Source organism: Corvus cornix, chromosome 1 (assembly GCF_000738735.6).
Source record: "Corvus cornix cornix isolate S_Up_H32 chromosome 1, ASM73873v5, whole genome shotgun sequence".
NCBI classification, from domain to species: domain Eukaryota; kingdom Metazoa; phylum Chordata; class Aves; order Passeriformes; family Corvidae; genus Corvus; species Corvus cornix.
In genome coordinates, this window is record NC_046332.1 from 41,040,008 (window position 1) to 41,062,253 (window position 22,246).

General features: G+C 42.3%; 1 protein-coding gene across 1 annotated transcript; it reads right to left on the bottom strand.

Moving 5' to 3' along the window:
* Nucleotides 1-4,359: 4,359 nt before the first annotated feature.
* Nucleotides 4,360-21,299, bottom strand: TMEM123 (transmembrane protein 123). Its single transcript, XM_039563883.1, has 6 exons — nucleotides 21,176-21,299; nucleotides 15,765-15,824; nucleotides 13,633-13,695; nucleotides 8,878-9,069; nucleotides 7,270-7,423; nucleotides 4,360-6,189 (listed from the first exon to the last, which is right to left on the bottom strand). Exons 1-6 carry the CDS (start codon nucleotides 21,246-21,248, stop codon nucleotides 6,165-6,167), a joined length of 567 nt encoding a protein of 188 aa, XP_039419817.1. The 5' UTR covers nucleotides 21,249-21,299; the 3' UTR covers nucleotides 4,360-6,164.
* Between the last annotated feature and the right edge of the window lie 947 nt (nucleotides 21,300-22,246).

Genomic DNA, 22,246 nt, shown 5'->3' on the forward strand with positions numbered 1-22,246 from the left:
TTTGGGCTTGTTTACTCTGTTGCCATTGTTGACTTTTCTCTGTAGATGGCAGTGACTAGAATGCTCTCTTTTCCTGATAAAAGTTTGGGGTTGTTTGCCTGCAAAAGTGCAATAAAACTTAATTCCATTTGTCTTTCTTTCATTTTTGAACAGGGACGTGAACTTCTGTACTGTTTGGTGATTTCCTCTTTATTTAAAAACAAACAGTAGCCCCCCAAAACCCCAACAGCATCTGATACTTCCTTCTGAATTGATTTTCAAATGACAGAAATCCTGGTCCTCATGACCTTAAAGATGAGACAGAGGGTAGCTATACAGTCTTTGTGCTGGGGATTGAATGTAAAAGCTACTTGTCTGTGTTTGGAATGTCACAGGGATTGTGCAGTTCAATAGCAGGATCTCCCAGGCGCCTCTGAAGTCTTGGGTCTTGTTTTGTAAGCTGGTAGTTTGGGAGCTCCTATTCCCTTACTGGTTGATTCTTTACCCTTTACAGCTTTTTTATCCCTAGACTTGCATGGTGAATACCTACAAGGAGAGGCGTTCATAGGTAGTTTGCAAGGATTTCATGTCAGACAGTGGAGGAATAGTGCCAGGTATGGCATCAGGTACTGCAGTGGTGGAGTCAGTTTGTTTCACTAATTTAAAGTCATCTTCAGTCCACAGTTGCCCCATACTTATCGCCTGAGTGTGGATATCCCAGTCTTCAGTCCAGAGCTGGATTCTTTACCTGTAGATTGGGCTTGCTGTAATTCTTTTAAATGCAGACTTTTGTCGAACTTCATTACATGTACATATCTTCCCTTTATTTTTGTTACTAAGAATGTAAACATTTCAAACCTAGCATGTAGTTTTAAACAGCTTTGATTAATGTGCTTTTGCTTTTCTGGTTTTGAAATGTCTCTAGAAACTTTTTTCTCTTGTGTAACAACTTAAAAAGTTGTCAAAGGTTGTGAAAGTTTCTTAAGTAAGAAAGCTCAGGACTTGAAATTTGATTAATTTGTTCCAGGCCAGAAATCAGTAGTATTAGAACAAAGTGTACTTTCTACAGATTGAGATGAGCCTGCAGGGGGAGCTGGCGAGGTCAGGCTCAGCTGAAGAATGAGGACTTGCTAGCAGGTACACGTTGTTTCTGAACAGGGAAGAGGATAGGAAAATACATAGTAGCAAGCAGACTTTTTAAGCAATGCATTTTTCTTTAGATCTGTATGGGGTGAGAGTTTTTCAGGCACTGCAGTTAACTACATATAGATCAGATGAGAGGCTATACAGGGCTTTAAAAAGTGTTCAGTGTCATTTGTGATGCCTGTGTGTATCTCCCTCAGGACCTGCAGAATAGCAGTCAGCCTGTCACTGAGTGTTTTGAATATCCCTTCAGATGGCAGCTTCAAACAGCACTGGCTCTCTGCACTAGGCACCTGAATTGCTTTGAGAAGTGGAAGAACTTGATATAGAAACTAGTGGGTTAAACTCTGTGACCTAGTTTTGGCAGGAAGGCTGATGTAGGTTATGACTTCCTGCTATGCCCCAATATAATGACTGGGTGCCCTGAGGACAATGCTGTGCATGTGAGCACTTATGCTCTCCTCAGTACTATTCCAAGAAAGCTCTAGTCAAGCTTGTATCTAGCACATTGCAAACAGCCCTGGTGAAAGGTTAAACCATGGAGAACAGTCTGTTCAGTGTTTCACTGGGAGAGGATCAAGTGACTTCTGTCACTTGGGAACCAGCTGACTGTGCCCACACTTCATTTTGCATCCACTTCCTTCTTTGAAAGCGTTTTCCAGAGCTTTGACTGGATTAAACAACAATAAACAGCCCCCCTACCCCCAGCATCCTGTGCAGCTCTGCTGACTGAGCAGCTCGAGTTCTTGGACATCAGTGTTTCAGGCCCAGGGCTTGTCATGAGCTGACAGCATGCGTTTGCAAGGCTTTGAGAGTGTGGAGGATGTGAACTTGGCTGTCATTGGAGTTCAGTGGTCAGACTTGCTGTGGGATGAAGACAGAAAGCAGTATTCCCAGCTGCTGTAAATGAGCAATTTCTTTGCTGGAGTGAAATGTATCACATCTGCAATGGATCTAGCCTGCAGCAGTTGTGGTTTCTGATACTAGGTTTGAGATACTGCAAGATACAGAGGATTCCCAAGTAGCAGCTGTATATTTTGTGAAGCCACTGCCATGCAACTTTATGCGGATTAGCAATTTCCTGATTTTTTTTTCTGAGGACTTTTTTTTAACTGAATGCACATCTCTCTTCTGTTTGCTTTTAAGCATTGACCAGGAAGCCCAGTGTTCTTCAAATTGAAGACAGCATGTAGTTCTAGTGCCCACAAGTGATCAGACTGCCACCAGTCATAACAGAGCACTGCTTTTACATGCCAAAATGAATTGCCATGTAGGAAATACCTAGGAACCCCATGAGCCTGATACAGAAGAAAAATCTTTATATTGCTGCTTTTTGTGCCTGAAAGAGTTAGTGGTTGTGTAGTATCTCCATAGTACTCTGCTTTCAGAACTTGATTCTTTGGTATATGCCTCACAGGACACCAGAAGAGAGGCACATGAAAATTGTAAATAGCGTGTTCATCAGCCTTGAATTCTGCGTTGTGGCAGTTGTAGTCTAGTGAGCCTGGGCTGTGCAGTGTCATGTTTAATGTTGCAGATGCTCTGAACTTGCAAATTCAGTTTTCTGAATATCCTACCTCAGGTATGTGAATTCAGGCAGCCGATGTATTCTGGACATGGAAGGTGCTCTCTATTTTGTTGAACTACTTCAAGTGTAACTGTTGTCACTTGCTCCAGAGGTTACTGCTGCACAATCAACTTCCTGAGACATTACTAGAGGCATTTCTGTCTCTAATGGAACATGTGATCACCGTGTTTACTGATGCTCCAGCCCAGCTTCCTCACTGCTGCCATGGGACCCTTCAAGCATAAGAGTCTCTGGGGTATTGCATACATCCTGCATTTGGAGCACAGCGGTATTCCCAGCTGGAGCACAAACATTTTTTGAAAATACCACTGCAGCTGTGAGGACCACCACTTGGCACTCCTTCAGTGTTGTCCAGAAAATGTGTTTACTTTCTCCCCAGGTCCATTCTCGTTCCCTCTGGTTCCATATCACACCTAAATTCTTAACCTCTTGAGTTATCTACGCACCTTCCAGTCTCTGACGCCCTTCCACTTTGCTTTTGGCAATACTGTCATGTTGTTCCTTACATATTGTTCAATGAAGCATGTTAAGAATGCTATGTAACTTTTCAGGGCAAAAATAGAGTGGCACGAGTATGTAAGAGCTCTGAACAAAGAAGAAAGGTATGAAATATTTACAAAAGGATAATATTCAAGTTACTGAATATTATCACAGCAACATGATTTTGCTTTAACAGTTTGAGGCTTTTTAAAAATAAAAACACAAATACAGCACTGCAGCATTTCCAGACTGCTGTGAAGCCTTTGGTGCCCAGCCCCATCAAACCAATTAAGCTGGAAGTGCTATGATTTGGTACTGAATACAGGCTAAAGGAGAGTTGCATAAAAAGGAAAGGCCTATGGGATGAAGGCAGAATACTGCAGCCCTGAGATGACTGTAAGGTTGATCCTGATGTGTTTGAAGGACAAAAGTAACATTTATGATAGCTGACCTAAGGTGGGCCATGTTCTGTAGTCCGTGACTGACTCCCCCAGCCTGTACTATTAAATGAAAAACACTTCTAACATGAAGCACAAACCCATGAATATGAAGGATAAAAGGTTTGCATAGGGGTTGTGTGAATGAGCTGTAATAAATGAATCGAATGCTGGTGATGGGCTTAAAACACGACCCTGCAAATGCAGTTCCCTGATGTGTCACCAGAGGGGCTCCTAAGGCAGACAGAACTAGGAACTGCAGGGCTCAGCCATCAGCACTGAAAAGAGAACCGACACACAGTCCTGAGCAGATAGACTAGAAACAACTGAATCATCTTTACAGTATTAGTAAACTCAGGTAAGGAAGGGCTAAATGACCATAGCACCAGCTCCCTTTATACATGAGTAACAGAGCTGGGGTTTCACTTACTGCTGGAAAGATAAAAAATAAAATTTATCAACTGCACTGCCCTTTCCTTTATCTAGATTCCAAACACCTGAAAGGAGGTCAGGTTTTATGTTTGCACTGACATGTGTGAAGTCTTAAACACATACTTTTGCTTTACTGTAGTAATGAGATTACAGAATAAATTAGAAATTATTAAACTGGGCAAAAATGACCTAGGTCTGGTATTCTAGCATTTGAAAGTATACATAGTGAACACTTCTTATCCAATGCTTATGACTGTAGGAATTACAGACCCAGCTAATAAATTAAAAATTCAACTGAAATTGATGTAGTAACTCCAAAGATTTATTTGTCTGTACAGCAGAGGTAAGGCAATCCCAGTAACTGAGTTGCACTTATCTTAATTTCTACAAAGTAAGGAATTACAGTTCTATGAAAGAATTGTCTCCATAACTCTTCAAGTCAAATCCAGTAATATTCCACCAAACAATACAATTAAAAAAAAAAAACCCAAAGTTACTTCAAATCACTCTCTCCCCCCCGACCCTCAAATGCACTAAAAAAATGAAACAGCCCCGTTACCCCCTTCTCAGGTGAGCAGCTGGTCCTAGCAAGATGACTCATTAGCTATGGTTTGCTCAAGTTGGCTGTGCCTTGCAAACAACGGGTTTACTACTCCATGTGAAAAAGGAAAAAACCCCATATGGCAACTTCTAACACTGCATGTCAGAATAAACTATTGCTTAACAAAATAGTCTGTTCCAGAGTAGTTACATTTTCCCTGATGAGTTGTTCCCCAGCCCCCAACAGACCTATGTGCAGTTCCCACTGTGACCTTCCTCACCGGTCACCATTTCCTCTGTGCCCACCATGAGGGCCTGGTGCCAGCAGTAACCAGGACAGTCAAACCCCACCACACCAACCCTCTTGGGGCATGGGTCTACAGGTGTAGCCTGAGCAAGACTGAACAATCTTTCAGTGACTTACAGAGATGCAGGCCTGTGTTTCCTGATCCTTGTTCTAGTTTTCCTTACAGCCATGTAAGTCAGGAGCCCATCTACTGAAGTCAGCAGATTTACCTGAGTGTGCCTGCAGCAGTGACATGGGAGCAGCACCAGCCATCCTGCACAGGACCCCCAGGGCATTTGGGCCTTCAGCTGAAGGTCTGCTCAGAGTGTCTTCAGCTGGGTTTTTGACCAAACCTCTGTACATCTGTGCAGCAGGACCAAGTTCTGAAAACAGCTGTAAAAATGCAGTTTATAGTCTTCTAAAATGCTGTCTTATACGTTTTCCCTTCTCTATATAGCTTTGAATGATTATCAAATGCTGCTAAAACACTGCAGACAGCTTTGTAATAATAAAAACCAAGAGCCAAGTGATTGCTACCTTCAACTTAAAAGCCAGTTTTAGAATCTTCTTGTATTTATGATGGCAAAATTCCTTTTTTCCATTTTTATTAAAGCTTGAATTGCACAAGCTTCATTAGGACATGCTAGAAAAAAAGAAGCTTTTAGAGAAAAGGGATAGATATTTCCATTCTGTCCATGTTTCCTGCAGCTGCCCTCCTTATATAGCCTATTAAGGAAAGTATCTGCAGGTCACTGGTGAGCTAATGACTGACATTTAAAGTACTCATTATCACCTTCTATACAGTTATCTAACCACACCTCCTTCATAGCCTATCAAAAATTAACTGAGTTGTTCAAAATCCAAAATTTCTAAACTAAAGTTCACATCAAACTTCAAAATAAATACAATTTAATACAAAACTTTAGAAAAAACCGCCCAAACTTACTTAGAATTGCACTGCTGCAATTGTCTGTGCTAGTAATTAGCTATTTCAGAGAGCTTTGTGCTTGTGTGCACCTTAAAATGACTCAATATGTGATTTTCTTTAAATCTGGTTACTAGTACTGGAAAAAGAAAATACTGTCTCTACAAAGTGCTGAGCTCCTCTTATGAAAGCAAATATAAAAAATTAGGATGTTTAAAAAGCTTCTCAACATTTTGCAGGATAACACTCAAGACAGGTTCAGAGACTGTGATCATCTTTATGAAAGAAACTCTCTCAGAAGTTACAACAGCTGTGACAGGGTGGGTCTCCAACACTGTCTTCACTGAAGTCTCTTTAAATGATGGCATCGTGTTCATCACTGTAAAAGAAACACAGTAATTAATGTTCTGCACTACAAGCATCAGTCAACGTGAGAAAGAGCCACCCAACTGCTGCTGAGAAGGTTATTTTGTAAGCAGAGGCCACCTTGCTAGGAAGGGGTAAGGGCATATTGATCTGGGAGTTACACTCCTCTCTGAGCCAAGCCTCAAGCTAGCTCAACAGCTCCGTTTTGTCAACTCCTCCAGCTTTTCACTGGCCTCATTCACATCTTGTCTTTCACACTCCATTCATGTGTTCTTACATCACCTGTTGCTCAGGCCTGTTCATCCTACCTGTCTTACCTATAACCAGCAGTAACAGTTCATCAAAGCCACTGCACAAGCTCAGCAGCAGGTTCCCTTTTTTGAAGCTACTGTTGATGTCAATTTTACAATACCCATTTACAGATGTGGGTAAATGTGCAGTAGGGACTGGTTTAATTCCATGACCAGTAAGCAGGAATCAAGATGGAGAGAAAACAAGGCCTGAACACCAGTATCCCAAGAGGTCTCATGATATCACCTCACTTAAAACAAGCTTCTTGACTGAGATGGATGATACTGAAGAGGAAAAGAAAAGCAACCTGGTTCCTAAACTAAATGTGGGTGAGTTCTGAAGCCTGGTAGAAAACTGAGTAGAGCTGAGTATGAACAGCAAGTGAGATGGTACAATTTTGATTACAATTCACTATAAATTAATGGCAAGGGGGAAGAAAACACCAAAGAATGAACAAACAGAGTCTAGGAGAAAGGAGAAATCTTGCAAAAAAAAGGAGAAATCGGCAGAAAAAGTTTCAGTGTAATGTTAACTATTCATGGACTAGCTAAAAGATAAGGATCCTTTTAAAAAAACCAGAGTTATTTTATATAATAGATCAGAGAAAAAAAACACACAGAAGAAAGGCACAGTACTAATGAGGAATGGCAGAAGTGGTGAAAGACAAAACATCAAGATTAAATCTCTTAATGATATAACATACATTAAACAAATGTATCAGAGCTCATTCTGACCATTTGTTTCTCCTTGTTCCCCTCAAGAAAGTAATAAATGGATAAGGGACAATCCCTTGGGAACTTACATGGTTCTGTACTGAATGCCTCTTCTAGAGTGGTAAGTTTTGCATCCAATGTAGAGAATTACTAGGACTCCAAGAGTCAGCACAATGCCACCTACAAAACTGCCCACATCAAATCTGGAGGTATTGGCTATGACAGCATCCGATTTTGATGTAGCTGAAAAGAAGAAAACAAAAGGCACATTTTACAGAACCTGCAAAATTGTGTTTTGAGGGACTACTCTACTTCCTGCCCCCTCCCCCCCCACTGATGTATCACCTAAAGACCCAATCAGACAAATTTAACACAGATCAACTGACAAGATACAAGTCAAGCACGCTGAAACCCAGGGCTCTAAGTGCCATATTCTGGTGACATGGGCACAGCTGATCCAACTGCTTGCTGTCTCTGAAAGACTGCTCCTTCTCCTCTCCACCTCCCTTTTCCCCCTGCCTTTTCTCTCCCCTGCTCTCCCCTCCTTCTACACAGGGAGTTCCTGCCCTTCATAGGCCAGTTCTAGTGTTTTTCATACCCTCCATGAGCCAATTTAACCCACTACAGTGGCCTGAAATTAACCCAAGCATAAAAGGAAGTTGCTTTTAGTCAGATGAGCCTACTGAGTCACCCTGCAAAAGGGGTCCAACAGCCACCAAGTCAGTCAGTGTAGTTACATGGTGGGAGCAGAACACTTGGTGGCAATGAGCTGTTGGGATTGCTTTACCTTGTCTCATGCAATTGTACCCTCACTGTCCCAAGTGAGATCAGCTCCACAGCCCAACACAAACACTGACACAGACATGACCTCAGATAAGCCAAAGCTGTTCTGCTGCTAGAACTGGTAACATCTGCTACAAACTCCCACCTAAAGACCCAGTCTGTGCCCAGTTCTATTTGTACTTGCTACATACAGAGTGTTACATGGTCAACAACAAGTTCTGCTGGTGACAGCTTCACCTACCCAATTATGCTTCACTGACACATGAGCATTCCTGATGTGTTTAGAAGTACAAGCATGAAGTGATGGGAACACAGCCAGGTGCAAGGAAATACTGAATTCTGCACTCACTGTTTCTGTATTAACGGGCACGGTTAAACTGTATTTGACAACTTTCATATAAGGGGGGGACTCATGCACACTCATGCTCAATTCTCCATTAGGGTAACATTCATTACATTGGTAACAGAACTCAAGTCTTTTTACCAAGCCAGTGACATATTTTGAGATACAGGTCAGCTGTAAAAAAGAAAGTATTAGGCATGAGTTCAAATAAACTACAAAAAGGAGAGCTGAACAAACACAGAAGTTGTATTCAAAATAGTCAAAATCAAGCCCTTCTCCTTTATCTTGCTGATCTCCTTGCTGGTAGCTGCTGGACCAGACCACTTGCACTTTTTTTCTCTCCCTAAATCTGTAGGTGTCTCAGGTTAAGTACATCCTTATTTAAGTAAGCAGAGTGCTCAGAGCAACATTCTTGTAGCCAGCTTAGTAATGATACCCCACTTTAGTCTGGCTTTTCAGCATGCAAATACCTTCTTTCTTCTTTTTGTTACACTGCTGCAAAATTCACTGTTCTACAATCCATGTGAATGTGCATCCAAGCCTTTATGAGCCTCCTGAACTGTGAACTCACCTGTTACAGAAGTGGAAGAAGTCTTAGAAGTGGTCACCACTGTAATATTGCCTTGTGGCGATGTGACTGGTGAAGCTGTGGTGGCTGTTACTGTCTGGTTGCTTTTGGTGGGCTGAGTTGTCCAGATCACAGACATGGTGGTGGTGTTGGGCTGACTGGTACTGGTCAGATGAGTAGTGGTGGTGGACATACCTGGGAAATTTTTATTGGTGATACCACACAGAAAAATACATAATCAACTGCACACTCATTGAGTAAGACAGCATTTATCATGCCCAAATAGAACAAGAGAGTGACACTGAAAATGCCACTGCACGGTATCCAGGCTTGCATTACAGACTTTCCTTTGGGAAGACCTAACTTCTGATTTCTGGGCCTCAAGGTCAAGAATTTTTTAAAGGAAAGACTGTAAAGAAAACCTGGATAATATATCATAACTTTTAGAAGAGTCAGCTTTTTATTTTTTGGCTAACACTACCCAATTCCATAGAATCATCCCTAACTTACAGTATGTTAAAATGCAATAAAGTTCTGGATCAAGAGTTAGTTTCTATGTGAAGCACCTGCTTTTTCCAACAACAAAGCTCTTCTGATAAGAACAGATTTTGCATGAAAATGCCCCCGCCTGCCCCCCCTGCCAATTTTAGTAATGATTTAATCTTTCATTTGCTTTTGAATGAAACACTAGCATTACTAGGGTTCCATATACATTAAAACTTGCCACAGAGAATTCTGTATTTATATGAAGCTTAAGGATAGAACATGATAGAAGTTCGACTGAAGTAAATGTACTGGCTTAAGTCATTTATTTAGCAGTGAGCCATCTTGCCAAGATTGAAACAAATACTGGAACGCTGTTTCACAAGTTTCATTGACATACAGTGTCTTTTACTTTACACTTTTACCTAACACTTCCCCTTCCCTCCTCAGAAAACACTAATGAACTGTTCAGAACAAAAATACCACAATACAAAACTAAACATTTTAAATACCTCAAAAGCTTTTTCAATATGGAAATTAAAATATCTAAATATATCCATGTTTACTTGAAACTGTCTAAAATTAGAATATTTGAAGAACAGATAGTTTCATCTCAATTACAGAGTAACCTTGATATTCAATCTCTGCCTTTTATACAGCATCCAAAATACTTCTGTAGATAAATGTTTTTCTGTTGTGTAAAACATGAGAAACTACATACAAAACTGTGTCTATGATTTATCATAGCTGCCAGTACTGATATAAGCATCAACAACTTCAAGAAATGCAACAATATAACAATGTAAACATGCAGAAAGGAACTAGCCTACACAACACTTCTGAGACATGCAGTATTAAAACTACTGAAACAGCAAAATACAGTCTCCTTTGAAAATGCTATTTGTTTTCCTGTTCTTTAATGTTATAATTGTACTGTGTCATAAACCCAGGAAACCCTTTGAAATGAGCATTCATTGAGGTGGAACAATTGGAACACTACATTCGTTTGCTTACCTTGTTACAATTACGAAAATTCAGTTCCTCTATGAAGCATGCGTAAAATACATCAGATAAAATTCAGGCACATTTTAATACTGACAGGTAAAACTCCCCAAAGGCACAATGATCCATAAATATCAAATGGTTCCTCACTGTAGGAAGTAAGCAAGGAAATGTCTACATGGAAACCACCTACAGTTACATGATGTGAAACCACACCTCACAGCCACATTCCTAATGTAAGTGATACCAAAGAAAGACAAATCTGGATGCAAGTGTCAAGCAGTCTTCTGTGGGCTGTTTTTGAGCCGGGATTTCTGAGTGTCAAAGAGCCTTCTGTTTCTGAGCAATACAACGGCTAATTGTTAGATGTGTAACATTATAAAATGATGTCACACAAAGTTGGTACTTACTCCATGGGTATTAAATTGCCCTACAGAAAACCTGAGTCATGATGGAAAAAAACCCAAACATCTATGAGGAATTTCAGCACATTTGCGCATTACTTTTCTTCCATCTCTTTTCCAATAGCAATCCTTCTTTTTTTACTTAATCAAGATTACAGCCCTTGGTGATGTAACTCTAACAGTAAAATCTGCCTAATCTCTAGACCTATCTCTCATGATGTATTTAGCATCAGTCATTTCAAAGCATCAGCAGGAGGCTATCTGAAGCAGCTGGACATTTTGGGAAGCTGACATGAAAAAGGCACAAATCTGTTCTTCTCCATCTTTGAAAAATCTGACCCGTACTATTTTACAAACAGAGTGAAGATGAAAGAATATTTGCTAGCAACATCTGTCCTTTTATCTTTTATTTCCCTAATTACTTTGCCGCCTGAAGACCAGCTGGGCTTCATCGAACACACTTAACAAACCCTGACTGCCTGAGTTAATTTTTATTACTTACAAAGGATGCATGCCAGTAATAGAGTTCAGGTTTATGATGCTTTGTTTTTAAAAGACACAAGTATTTTACATGGTTTGCTACCTGTGTTTGAGCACTAAATAGCTATGCTGTATCCATCAATTAAAAAAAAATATATATATATAGAGCATACAGATAAGAATTCTTAGCAGCATGTGCTACTACTCCCTTCATGTTCTAACTCAACAAGAATGAGCACAAAACTCAAATTGCATAAGCACTGTGCTAACATGCAAAATTATTATGGAATGCTTTTCCTAAAATAAATACTTTCCTCTGCATGGAAAATGATTGAATGAAACAGACTTTTGCTTTCTTCACCAAGAGCTTCCTTCCTCTCCCCCCAAAAAATAATGGCAGAGACTTTAGGCACAATTAAGTACATATACCCAATAGTCTTTATACTGAAGAAGTTGAGACAGATAATCAAAATCCATGAACACTGTATTAAAATCTCTGTTTCTAAGGGGAACAAAAAAGACAGAAGGATGGGAATCACCAAACCTTATGAAGCAAGGCACAGCTATCTGTTAGGTTTATACTGTGCCTAACAGTAAAGGGCTCAGGCTTCTTTTTACTGTTAATATCCAAAACTAGTAAAACTCAGACCTTTCCAAGAAACCTGCAAGGGCTGGAGCAGAAGACAGAAGGAGCACAGGGTGGGTGAAACACTGTGGTTAACAATGGCTTTACAGGCTTAGGGGAACAAGGCAACAAGGAGATTACAGAAACCTCTGGACTCTCCAAGTTAGACATGCTTGAACTGCTACACTGTAGGCAATAAAATGAGACACTGCATCACTTGCTTGCTATCAAAAGGAAAGTTTTTGCAAAGGTGAGGGGTTTTTTTCCTCCTAGTGAGCATTTTACACTTAAATGAAAATAACAAGCAACTTCTGAATGTGGTAGCTCAGAGCTTATCTGGAAATTAGAGAGACAGAATATAGGAGTTGTACTGGAAATGAAATGACGTAGCTGGAACTTTATGATCAGCAAAAAACTCCACAAATACACAAGGCATCTTAAGTAGACACAACATTCCTGCCCTGCTTTCCCATGGCTCTTAGCACAAAGGCATCCCACTTTCTAGAACTAGCTTCTCTCAGATGCAATACTCTATCTGTGCATCACAGCCTGAACAACTGCATGACATTAGCTCTTATCCAGTCCCTACTAATGCAGTGAAATCTGCCTGTACAGGTTCTTCTAGAAGATGAAATTTTTAACTCCCTCATTTAATAATCTCATATTGACATAGCCAACAGCTGGAACACTGCAAGTGTAAGTGGATGAACTGTTTGTGTCCCAGGTTAAATAACTGTTTTCAAACTCTAGTAGTTGATCCAATACAGCTATTTATTCTTTCTACAAAGATGTGTTTTATTAACATGCTACTTATGATGGAGCATCATGAATGCAACACTGCTGCCTTGGGAAATAATTCTCACTTACAGTTCTTCTGCCAGGTTGTGAAGGAAATATGGTAGTGCTAGAACAATGCAAATGTACCCGTGACAAACTGTTCCACTTGATTGACACTGGCTTAAATGCCACTATTTTGCGCTATGAGCTCTCAAAGGATTATTTTCTATGGTATTAAGTGCCATGAGGTTCATGTGAAGTGGGGGCCAGTCTCTTCTGCCATGGGTCAAATGAAAGGACAATAGGAAATGGCCTCAAGTTGTGCCAGGGGATATTAGAAAAAAAAGTTCACTGAAAGAGTGGCCAGGCATTGGAATAAGTTGCCCAGGGAGGTGGTGGAGTCACCATCTCTGGCAGTGTCCAAGAGAAGCCTGGATGTGGCACATGGGGATATGGTTTAGGGGTGATTATGGTGGTTGACAATTGGAGAGATAATCTTGAAGGTCTCTTCCAACCTTCAGGATCCTGTGATTCTATGAGTCTTATGTAAAAGGAAATGGAGTCCTATTCTTGAAACTCAAGCTCCCAGGATTTTGTTGTACCCTAAATCTGTTTTTTGTGAAGTAACATTAAACAGATACACACTGTTTGCACAACAACCTATTCATCTTTACTTCATGAAAATGGAAGAAGTTTGCTTAAAGAGTGAACATTAAAAAAAACCAACTTCTTGCAATTTTTCCTTGAAGTTTTATTTTGATTCCTGTGTTTAAATGGCATCACAAATGTAATTACTGATGAAATATGGTACCTAAATTTGAAAAACAATATTCTTTACAGAGTTGTTTTACATGTTGCTTCCCAGCCCTACAATGATAACACCTGTCTCAAATACCCACTTTTGATGGCCTGCTCTTTAAAATTTGGTATTATCAGGGTTAGGTTTGGAGCTAACTTCTAGGTTCATAGTAATGAACAGACACATACCTCCTGTAGATGTTGCTGTAGATTGTGTGGATGATGCAGTGACAATGGATGAACTGCCATTGTCTTCAAGGAAAAAAAAAAACAAAACAAGAAAATCAATATTATTCATTTTAACTTTATCATACTATAATGAAAGTATACCCACGACACAATACTTTCCTCAGGGTATCTGTGTCTAGAGAATACAGTTGGGAATACAGCAGAGAGTAGCCCACACCAAGGCAGATGGTTTTTATCCCTCTGCAAAATGTTTCCAGATCTCAGTGCAGCAAGAACATGGTTAACACTGTATGCACAGCAGTGCCCAAGTGGTCTGCATGTGATTCCTTCAATGTCCTCTGTTTGTTCTCTTCCCCGTCTATGTCATGTTTTATTCCATTTGCCGTAAATAGCCATACTGTCACTAACTTTCTTAACCTACTTGTGCACTATGGGGGAGTGGTTTTGTAGTATTTATTCTTCTACTTCAGTTACATTTTCTGTCCCTCGATCTCTTCTTTCATTTTGTTGCCTCTGTTGCAAACTGGGATGATGCTAGAAATATACTGTAGTCAAGTAGGGGCAGACAGATACTCTGTGAAACATTTTACTCCATACTGTTCTCTACACAAAAAGGGTCCTAAGAATATACCTGTTTCCAGACATAAAATGTAAACCAGTCTTAGTGGTTTTTTCTTTCTCTCCTTTGTTTCACTTCTACTTTTCCAGATCTCTTTTTCTTGGCCCTCCTTCCTCCTCATGTTACTCCTAGGTTTCTCAGGTACTCTCCCACTCTCACTTCTGTCCTCATTGCTGCATCCCTCCTCTATATTTCTCCATATAGATTGTCTCTTGCTCCTGGCAAAGATCTACTGGGCTGTTCCTGGGAGTGTCACTGCCCATGTTTTTCTCCCTTCATTCTGCACTGTTGCGAATGCCCATTCTATGATCATTCTTTTCTCGAAGTAAGTGATCTTTTACAGCACACTCCCACACTGGCAGGGTTATGTGCCTTGCAGCAGCTCTGCTGCTTTTCAGCATGGCTGAAAAACAAAGCACATAACCTCAGAGATTTAAGAGGAGAGCAACACAGCTACTGCAGTCAAGAAACAGACCTACACCTACTTCCTTTGAATGGATCTGCTGTTCTTACCACTGGAAGAGTTTAGTCTGTAACTCTTTGCAATTGCATACATGTTATGAGCAAGCTCAGGTTAAGAACAAATGCACCAAATTTACATCTTCATACCACCTACCAAAAAATGGGAGGGCGGGGGGGAAATCAGAGAGGGAATTACTTTGCTCTTTCTTTGGTATAATCGCAGCCAAGCAGCCCCCCACACTGTGTACTGCACACTCAGCCCTTATACTGACATAACTGGGACATTAAGTCGCAGATTTAAGTGCCTTTGAGAAAGGGTCTCTGATTGTACAATTACAAACACATTCTTTCTTGGATATGCTGACTATTATCCCAGCATAAGCCATGGATATGCCTGGGGTTAAATCTTTTCCACAGAGGCCCAATACTGTAACCAGAACGTATCTTTGTGCTTTCCCCAGGTTCTAAGTGCTTACTTCTACAACCCTGGGACAGCTCTGGATGTGGACTACATGTTCATACAGGTAAAAAGAAGCCATATCTACTGCCTGGAATTTGGGTGAGTCAGTACTGCAATTAACACAAGACAGAGTGAGTCAACGAGCAGAGTATTGTCAGCCAACAGCAAATGAGATGACTGAAGTAGTACAGGGCAAAAATGACTCAAACGAAAAAATGCCTTGCCTTTATCTGAAGATCACTGAATTCTAATCCAGCAGACTTCTTGGTTCTCCTTTTAACTGTTAATTGATTTTGCCAGGTGTTTCTATTTCTATACACAATATTTTCCCATTTTATTTCTCCTCTCAATGTTGCTCTGGGGTACCCAAGGACATGAGAATTGATTTGTGTTCTACTGTCCCCTTAAAAATATTTAGTTGTCCCAGAATAGATGGGACAATCAGAGTACCTCCCTCCTGCCCTACAGCTGCTCACAATTCAATAAAATAAAATAGAGGGCAAATTATTACAGGATGGTTTAAGACATACAATAATATGTGCTTTTCTCAATGCTATTGAGGAACAGCAACAGAAATGCCAAAAGTATTACCTGGCAACCCACTGCCTGGAATCGTAGTAAAGGGCGCAGTGCTGTTTGTGCCTTCATTTCCTAAATTAAAAGAAAAAAAACAGGAATAATAAGATAGTTTTAGGTGGAAGAAGAAAAAAAGAAAGTACAGCATCTGCCACTCGCTTTGGGCATATGACAGGGGATAGTTATGATGATGATATAAAAGCATGTTAGCACAACGGCCTGCTCTGAGGGCATTAAAACTGACACCATTTATACTACCCAACCACCAACTGAACCAAAACTCCTCCCATCCTCTGTTTTATCTTCCCTATCATCCCCATCCCAAGTTTTCACCTTCCCTGAGATGAAAACTAAAAGAGGCAAATGAGATGAGAAAAAAAAAAGATGAGACTTAAAGAGGCAAAAAATCAGGCACTTTCCTTCAGTAGAAACACCTGATCTGTGTCACCTGCAACAGAAGAGCAAGAATTTCTCACTTAAGTCTTTAGCTTTGTTTGCCAAGCCTTTGCAGGCAGATAGGTGCTTGCTCTGGCACTACATGGACAACATAAAAACACAATTAGCTCCACTAAGAAGTTGCATTATTCAGTTTGTGACTAAGGGCATGTTAATGCATCCACATTGGCGTTGGGGATTTTGGCATTTGGCAGATGGGGAATAGGACCGAAAAGTATCACACCTTGAACAAAGTGGTAAAATTTAAAGGAAAACCACAGAGAATCAACAGCCTGGCATTCACATGAATAGAAGAGGATCAGTTGTGGATTCTGCCTTTGCCAAGCACAATTTAGTTTTGATCACCTAATATCGTGCGAAAGACAAGCAAATAACTGGAACTGAGTATCACAGAAATAGGGCATTTTCTTAGTGGTTACAAAACCTTAGCCAAGGTCTCAAAATGATAAAGTTTGCAAATACGAATGGCACAATAACTCACTGTACCTCACCCCTGCAATATCAAGACTGAGGGCAGCACTGCAAGGTATATTACGCTGTTTAATTAGGAAACTTAGGGAAAACAAACAAACAAAGGATGGGACACTGCTAAACTAAGCTTCCCCAGAGAGGACCCAATCCTGCAAAAACTGTTCTACATCACAGCAAGTTCCCCCACATTATATAATGATCTGATTGGAAAAGCTAGGCCAACACAAAACTGACATTACCTCCCTCTTCAACAACACACAATGGTTTTTTCTGCACAGAAATCTTTTAACTAGCAGAAAGGGCTCCCTATATAACTAGATGAAAGAGAGGGGCAGGAAACAGAGGTGGAAGTGAAAGCAGGACTGTATTAGTTTAGTTCAGATCAGCTTGGACTGCACACCTTGAAACATGCTGAGGACCTTATCCAGCTTAAAAGATACAACTTTTAATTCTTCCTTCTTAAAAATGCCCAAACGTTGGTAAGTTTCTTAATCTGAATAACACACATTGGCTTCAGAATACAATTACTCCTTAAGTGGGGTTTTGCAGAAGCATATGCCACATGGGAACATGTGGCAGTGAATGGGACAGGGAGATAGATATAAGGAAATCTTAAAATATTCCCAGTGTTCTCTATCCTGAGACTGTTCCTTTAAATTTGAAGCTGCATGTACCACTGCAGAGACAAGCAGGAGACTTCAAACAGAGAGGCAGAAAGGACTCCTGGGTTAAGCAAAGGGAAAAGCACCACAGGTTTTATGCAGTGATGGCTCTGACAAGTAGAAGAACTTCTTATTCCAGACCACAGGCTTCACAGTTCAATTGTCCCAAAGCAAAATAGGGAGGGGTCCTGGCCTTCTCCAGGAAGCAGAAGTGCAAAGGTTAGAAATTGGCACTGAGCCAGGTGTAGATGCATGTGTTGGTACAGGAAGGAAGGGGGGAGAGAGGTGGCAGCCAGCTGCAGCATCCTGTGCACGAGCAGAAGCACAGCTCTTGGAGCCACAGCATCAGCTGCAACACTGGGCCTATGAATCTTGAGCAGAGAAACTGTGCTGAGGCTTACTCTCTCTATGACCCAGAAGAGAGGGGAAGGAAAGAAAGGATCCCTTGTTTTCATTTTTCACGATGAAACGGAACCAGCACAAGGATATACCCAACTTAAAACTGGATCAGAGCACCGCACACTGGAAAAGGACAGGGAAGGGGGATCAACATGGTTTTTGTCTGACAGCCCTGTTTTGCTCTGTTTAAGGTCAGGCATAGATGCAGCTAAAAAACCACAGAACTGTGGCTGGCTGGATGTATCTGAAGGCAAGCATGCTTCCTGTGAAAGCCCCGTCAGAGTCTGGCATGTCAAGTGCTTTCAGGGCCTCTTGTGTTTTTGTTGCTCTAGTGATCAAACTTCATGAGTTGGAGACAATTTGGATAAGCAAACTTTCGAAAGGGCAGTATCAGTCCAGTTCTTCCAGCTTTATAGCTGGAATTGGGCTTTCCCAAGTGGCAGAGACTGAAGATTTGTGCTTGTGTTATACACAAATACATCCAGGGTGAGTGATAGGGATAGCTCTGATACTTTCTAAAAATCAACAGGACAGGACGTTAACTGGACTTGATTTTGCCAAATCCTGCAAAAATCAACACAGTAGATAACATTCATGTTTGGAATCTGTAGTCTCCGCTCAGACACATACCTAATTACTAGTCTCCACAGCTGAACCCTGGTAGAAGAACCCTACACAAACGAATGGCAATACTCATTCAACTACCTGCATGCAACAAAGGTCAATTTGCTCACTCCAACCTTCACATAAAAGATAAACACATTTCGAAGGACTCACACGCTTTATGTCTAGTGTAGCTAAACCTTACACTGCAGGAAGATGTTGGTATATAAACCTTCATTTTTACTAAGCACAGCTTTACACATTCATTTTCGGGACAGGTCAAAAGTCATATATAAAATTTTCTCAGGGCATTTTCTCTTTTCAAGCTTGATGCATAGCAGGCACAGAGGGGAATTTTATGCCCAAATCATTCTGCTTTTGTTGGTTTAAAAGCACTAAAGTACAGAAGCACTGACAATGTGCAGTCCATCAGAAAGATCACCCACTTGCTCAGTAATCTCTAAGCAATCCAGATGAGTTGCTGGAGGTGCATGGTTAAAGCAGAGATGTTAGAGCAGCAACATGAATATAACCATCCCCTAGGTAGTCTCCACCATCAGCATACTCACTCCTTTCAGTTGAAATAGATAAAATTAGAATTCTAGAGATTGAAATAAAAGCAAGCCCCTGACCTCAAATCTATTGTAACACCTGCCAGGCAATTTTGACAAACTATAATTTCAAGTCCTTGCTTTCTGGAAACTTCATTTTTCTTTTGATTCAACAAGGTCTTTAGGTGCCTGTTTTTGAACTGATGTTCTTGACCCACCAAGAAGTTAGGTCATCCTGAGAGAGAGGTCACGCAGGATTATTTCAACAACATTTCAGAGGAGTCCTCATGCCTTAACACTGTGAAACTACTCCACAGTCTTGCAAAGGAAAGCATAAGCACCACTGCATGGATGGAAACAACACAGATCATGTAACCAATTCTCAATCCCCATCAATTTAAGACTGAAAAACTACACCACCTTTTGCTGCCACCCAGGAATCTAAGAGAAGATGATACACAAATCAAAATATTATGCCTGTTTTCAGGCCTGGAGGCTGCTGCTGCTCCTGATTTTTTTAGTGTGAGTAAGTTTTGTATACAAGTAAGCACTTGAAGATGTCGCTAGCTATCTTTTCTCAACACAGCAGGAAGGGGGTGGAAGCCACTTCCTGACAGGGAGAGGGATTCCTATTACTCAGGTACAAGGAAGCCAGATGGATTTTACATAATAGTGAGAAGGATTTTTTTCTAAACCATATTCTTTTGGTGATGTTTCTTCCACTGAGTTGACTGACACATAGAAATAAACTGACCAGCAGAGTAAAAGAGCAGCATTATAATGAAATAACCAGTCTGCACAAAAATCTTAACCAGACTGAAGACACATGTACTGCCACTTTCACTTTCTGCATATCAGAGATGGGCTTCACACTTCCTCCTGTAGTGTTGATTAGACAATGACAAACTTCTGCTGAAATCAACACAAATCCCAGCAGTACTTTCTGGAAGTTCTAAGTGGACAGAGGGGGGAAAAAAAAAAGCTATTTCAACAGATACATTAAAGTGAGCCTTAAAAGGGCACAACTTCTTTCAACATATAACTGAGCTCTAGACAATCAATTCACATACAGAGCAAGGACTACATTTGTGTGTCAGGAGCTACACGAAATCACCCCTGCCCCAGGAGACAGCACTGACTGTACTCTGAGTTAAATCCGCACATGCACTCAGGAAGCAGCATGACAGAAGACAGATCAGTGCAATCTTTTATCACATTAAATGACAGGCTATTGTTGCTAAACAGAGGCCATAAGATCTTAGCAAAGCAAGATTTGGTTACCTGTTAACTCCTTTTAAAAAAAACCTTGCCCTTCTTTTTGGAAGGGCAATTACAAAGCTGTTTGCATTCCTCATTCTATTTTTTTTGGTATGAATTTATATTACAACTTCACCAGATTAAACAACCGCATATAAACACTGCTGGACTGACTGAGATTCCTCAACAGTATTTACAGCAGGTTAGTTCTGGTACCCGTGATCTTTTGGCTTCTTTACTTTGGAAAATTGTGTGGCACTGTATAGGGCACTTCAGTTTTTGAAAATGCAACTCCCGCAGCTCAGACCTGTATGCTTCTCGCTTTATTTCAGTGCCTGTCAACGCTGATCCCCTGACCGTGGTGTTCTGAGCCCGGGCACGAGGCTGTGCATTTGCTAGAACCGGCAGCTACAAAGGGGCACCGCTGCGAGGGCCTGACAGAAACGCGACAAAGCACAGCGTGTCCCATCCGCACCGCCACCACGAGCCCGAAGCCCCCATTGGAAGCCCCTCAGCCCACGGACAGCCCCAGAGAGCAGCACCCAGCAGGGGCAGGGAGCGGCCCTTCCCAGCCCGGCCCTGCCGGGGGCAGCGGGCGCCCCGGGCTCCCCCGCGCCGCTCGGGCCGGACGCCTGCCGGGGGCGGGGCCGCGCATCCCCAACCCAAACGCTCCTCGGGGGTCCTTCTGTAATTGTTGTTTCTACTTAAAAAACATCCCGAATATTAACCCCTCCTCCCCGTTTCTGTCACAGCACTCCAGACACGCCGGTCGTGCGACCGCGGCTCCCGCTCCGGAGCGGAGCGTCAGCGACCGCCGTCCCGTCCCGTCCCATCCCGGTGCCGCTTCCCGGGGCGCTCGGGGGCAGTCAGGGCGCAGCCCCGGCCCCGCTCCAGCCACCAGCGGCGGGACGAGGCCTGGCTCGGCCCGGCTGAGTTGTGGCGGCAGCCGCCAGGCAGGGCGGCTGCGAGGGGCGCAGGGTCAGCGCCTCCGCCCGGCCCGGCCCGTCCCCCGGCGGGCGCTACTCACGGGAGCCGCGGGCCAGCAGCAGCAGCAGCAGCAGCGCCCACGGAGCGCCGGACGCAGCGCCGAGGAACCGCATGGCCGCCGAGGGGCCGCCGGAGCTCGCCCGCGCGGTCTGCGCGCTGCCGAGCGAGGGGCGGGCCGGGGCGGGCCCGCGGGGCGGGGGCCGGGCCGGGGGTGGGCGCGGAGAGGTGGGCTCCTCTTTCTCTCTCCCTTGTCCCGCCGTTTTTGGTCAGGCTGGGCCGCAAAGGGTTGCGGTACCCGTAAGGGGAGACTCGTAAACGGAGAGATGTCTGTGCTTCACCAGGTGCCACAGACGTGACACCCGAGTGGCGCTCCGTCCGTCTGTGAGCACCTGTGGAAACGGGGCCGAGCTCCAGGAGCGCCGCCTGCGAGCAGCGCTCATGGCTGGTGATGTCTGGCGATCTGTTTTCCAAATACCGTTCAACATCTGCCAGCAGAGCCTCAACTGCGTGGATTTATCCTCCTTGTTAATAACATCCACCTAACCAACACCTGGGTTCGCTGCGCACGCCTTCCCGAGGTGCCACTGCCCAGTCCGTGTGCGTGCTGCTGATTGTCACGCAGCCTGTGGTTGTTGTAGGCTCTTAGGTCGCCAGCGCTAATGCCGTGGAGGCATCCTGAAGTTTCCCGATGTACTTAGAAAATTGTGAAACTGACTACGAAGGTGATAGGGAAAAGTGAAAGGGAACAAACATACTCAGTTCTTTGAGGTTTCCCATGGGTACTTCTAACATTAAACTGGTGTTGGTTATTTATTTTTCAAGTGAAAAATAAATGTTAATAACATAAGTGTTAATATGTTCTTAAGAGTGAAGACAACTTGATAAATATCTATCAAAGGAAAGAAAACTACACATTGATGCAAATTACTTTCCAATAAGTTAGAGAAAACTCTTTTAATGTGGATAATTAAGGATCAGCAGCAAAGTTGCAGTAGAATACTTCACATGTACTACTACGTTTATATTCACTGCAGCACAATGGTGTTCCCATGTTAAGCCACGTATCCGAGCCAGAGAGGATGAAGTGCCTCACCTGAGAGCTCACAGGCAG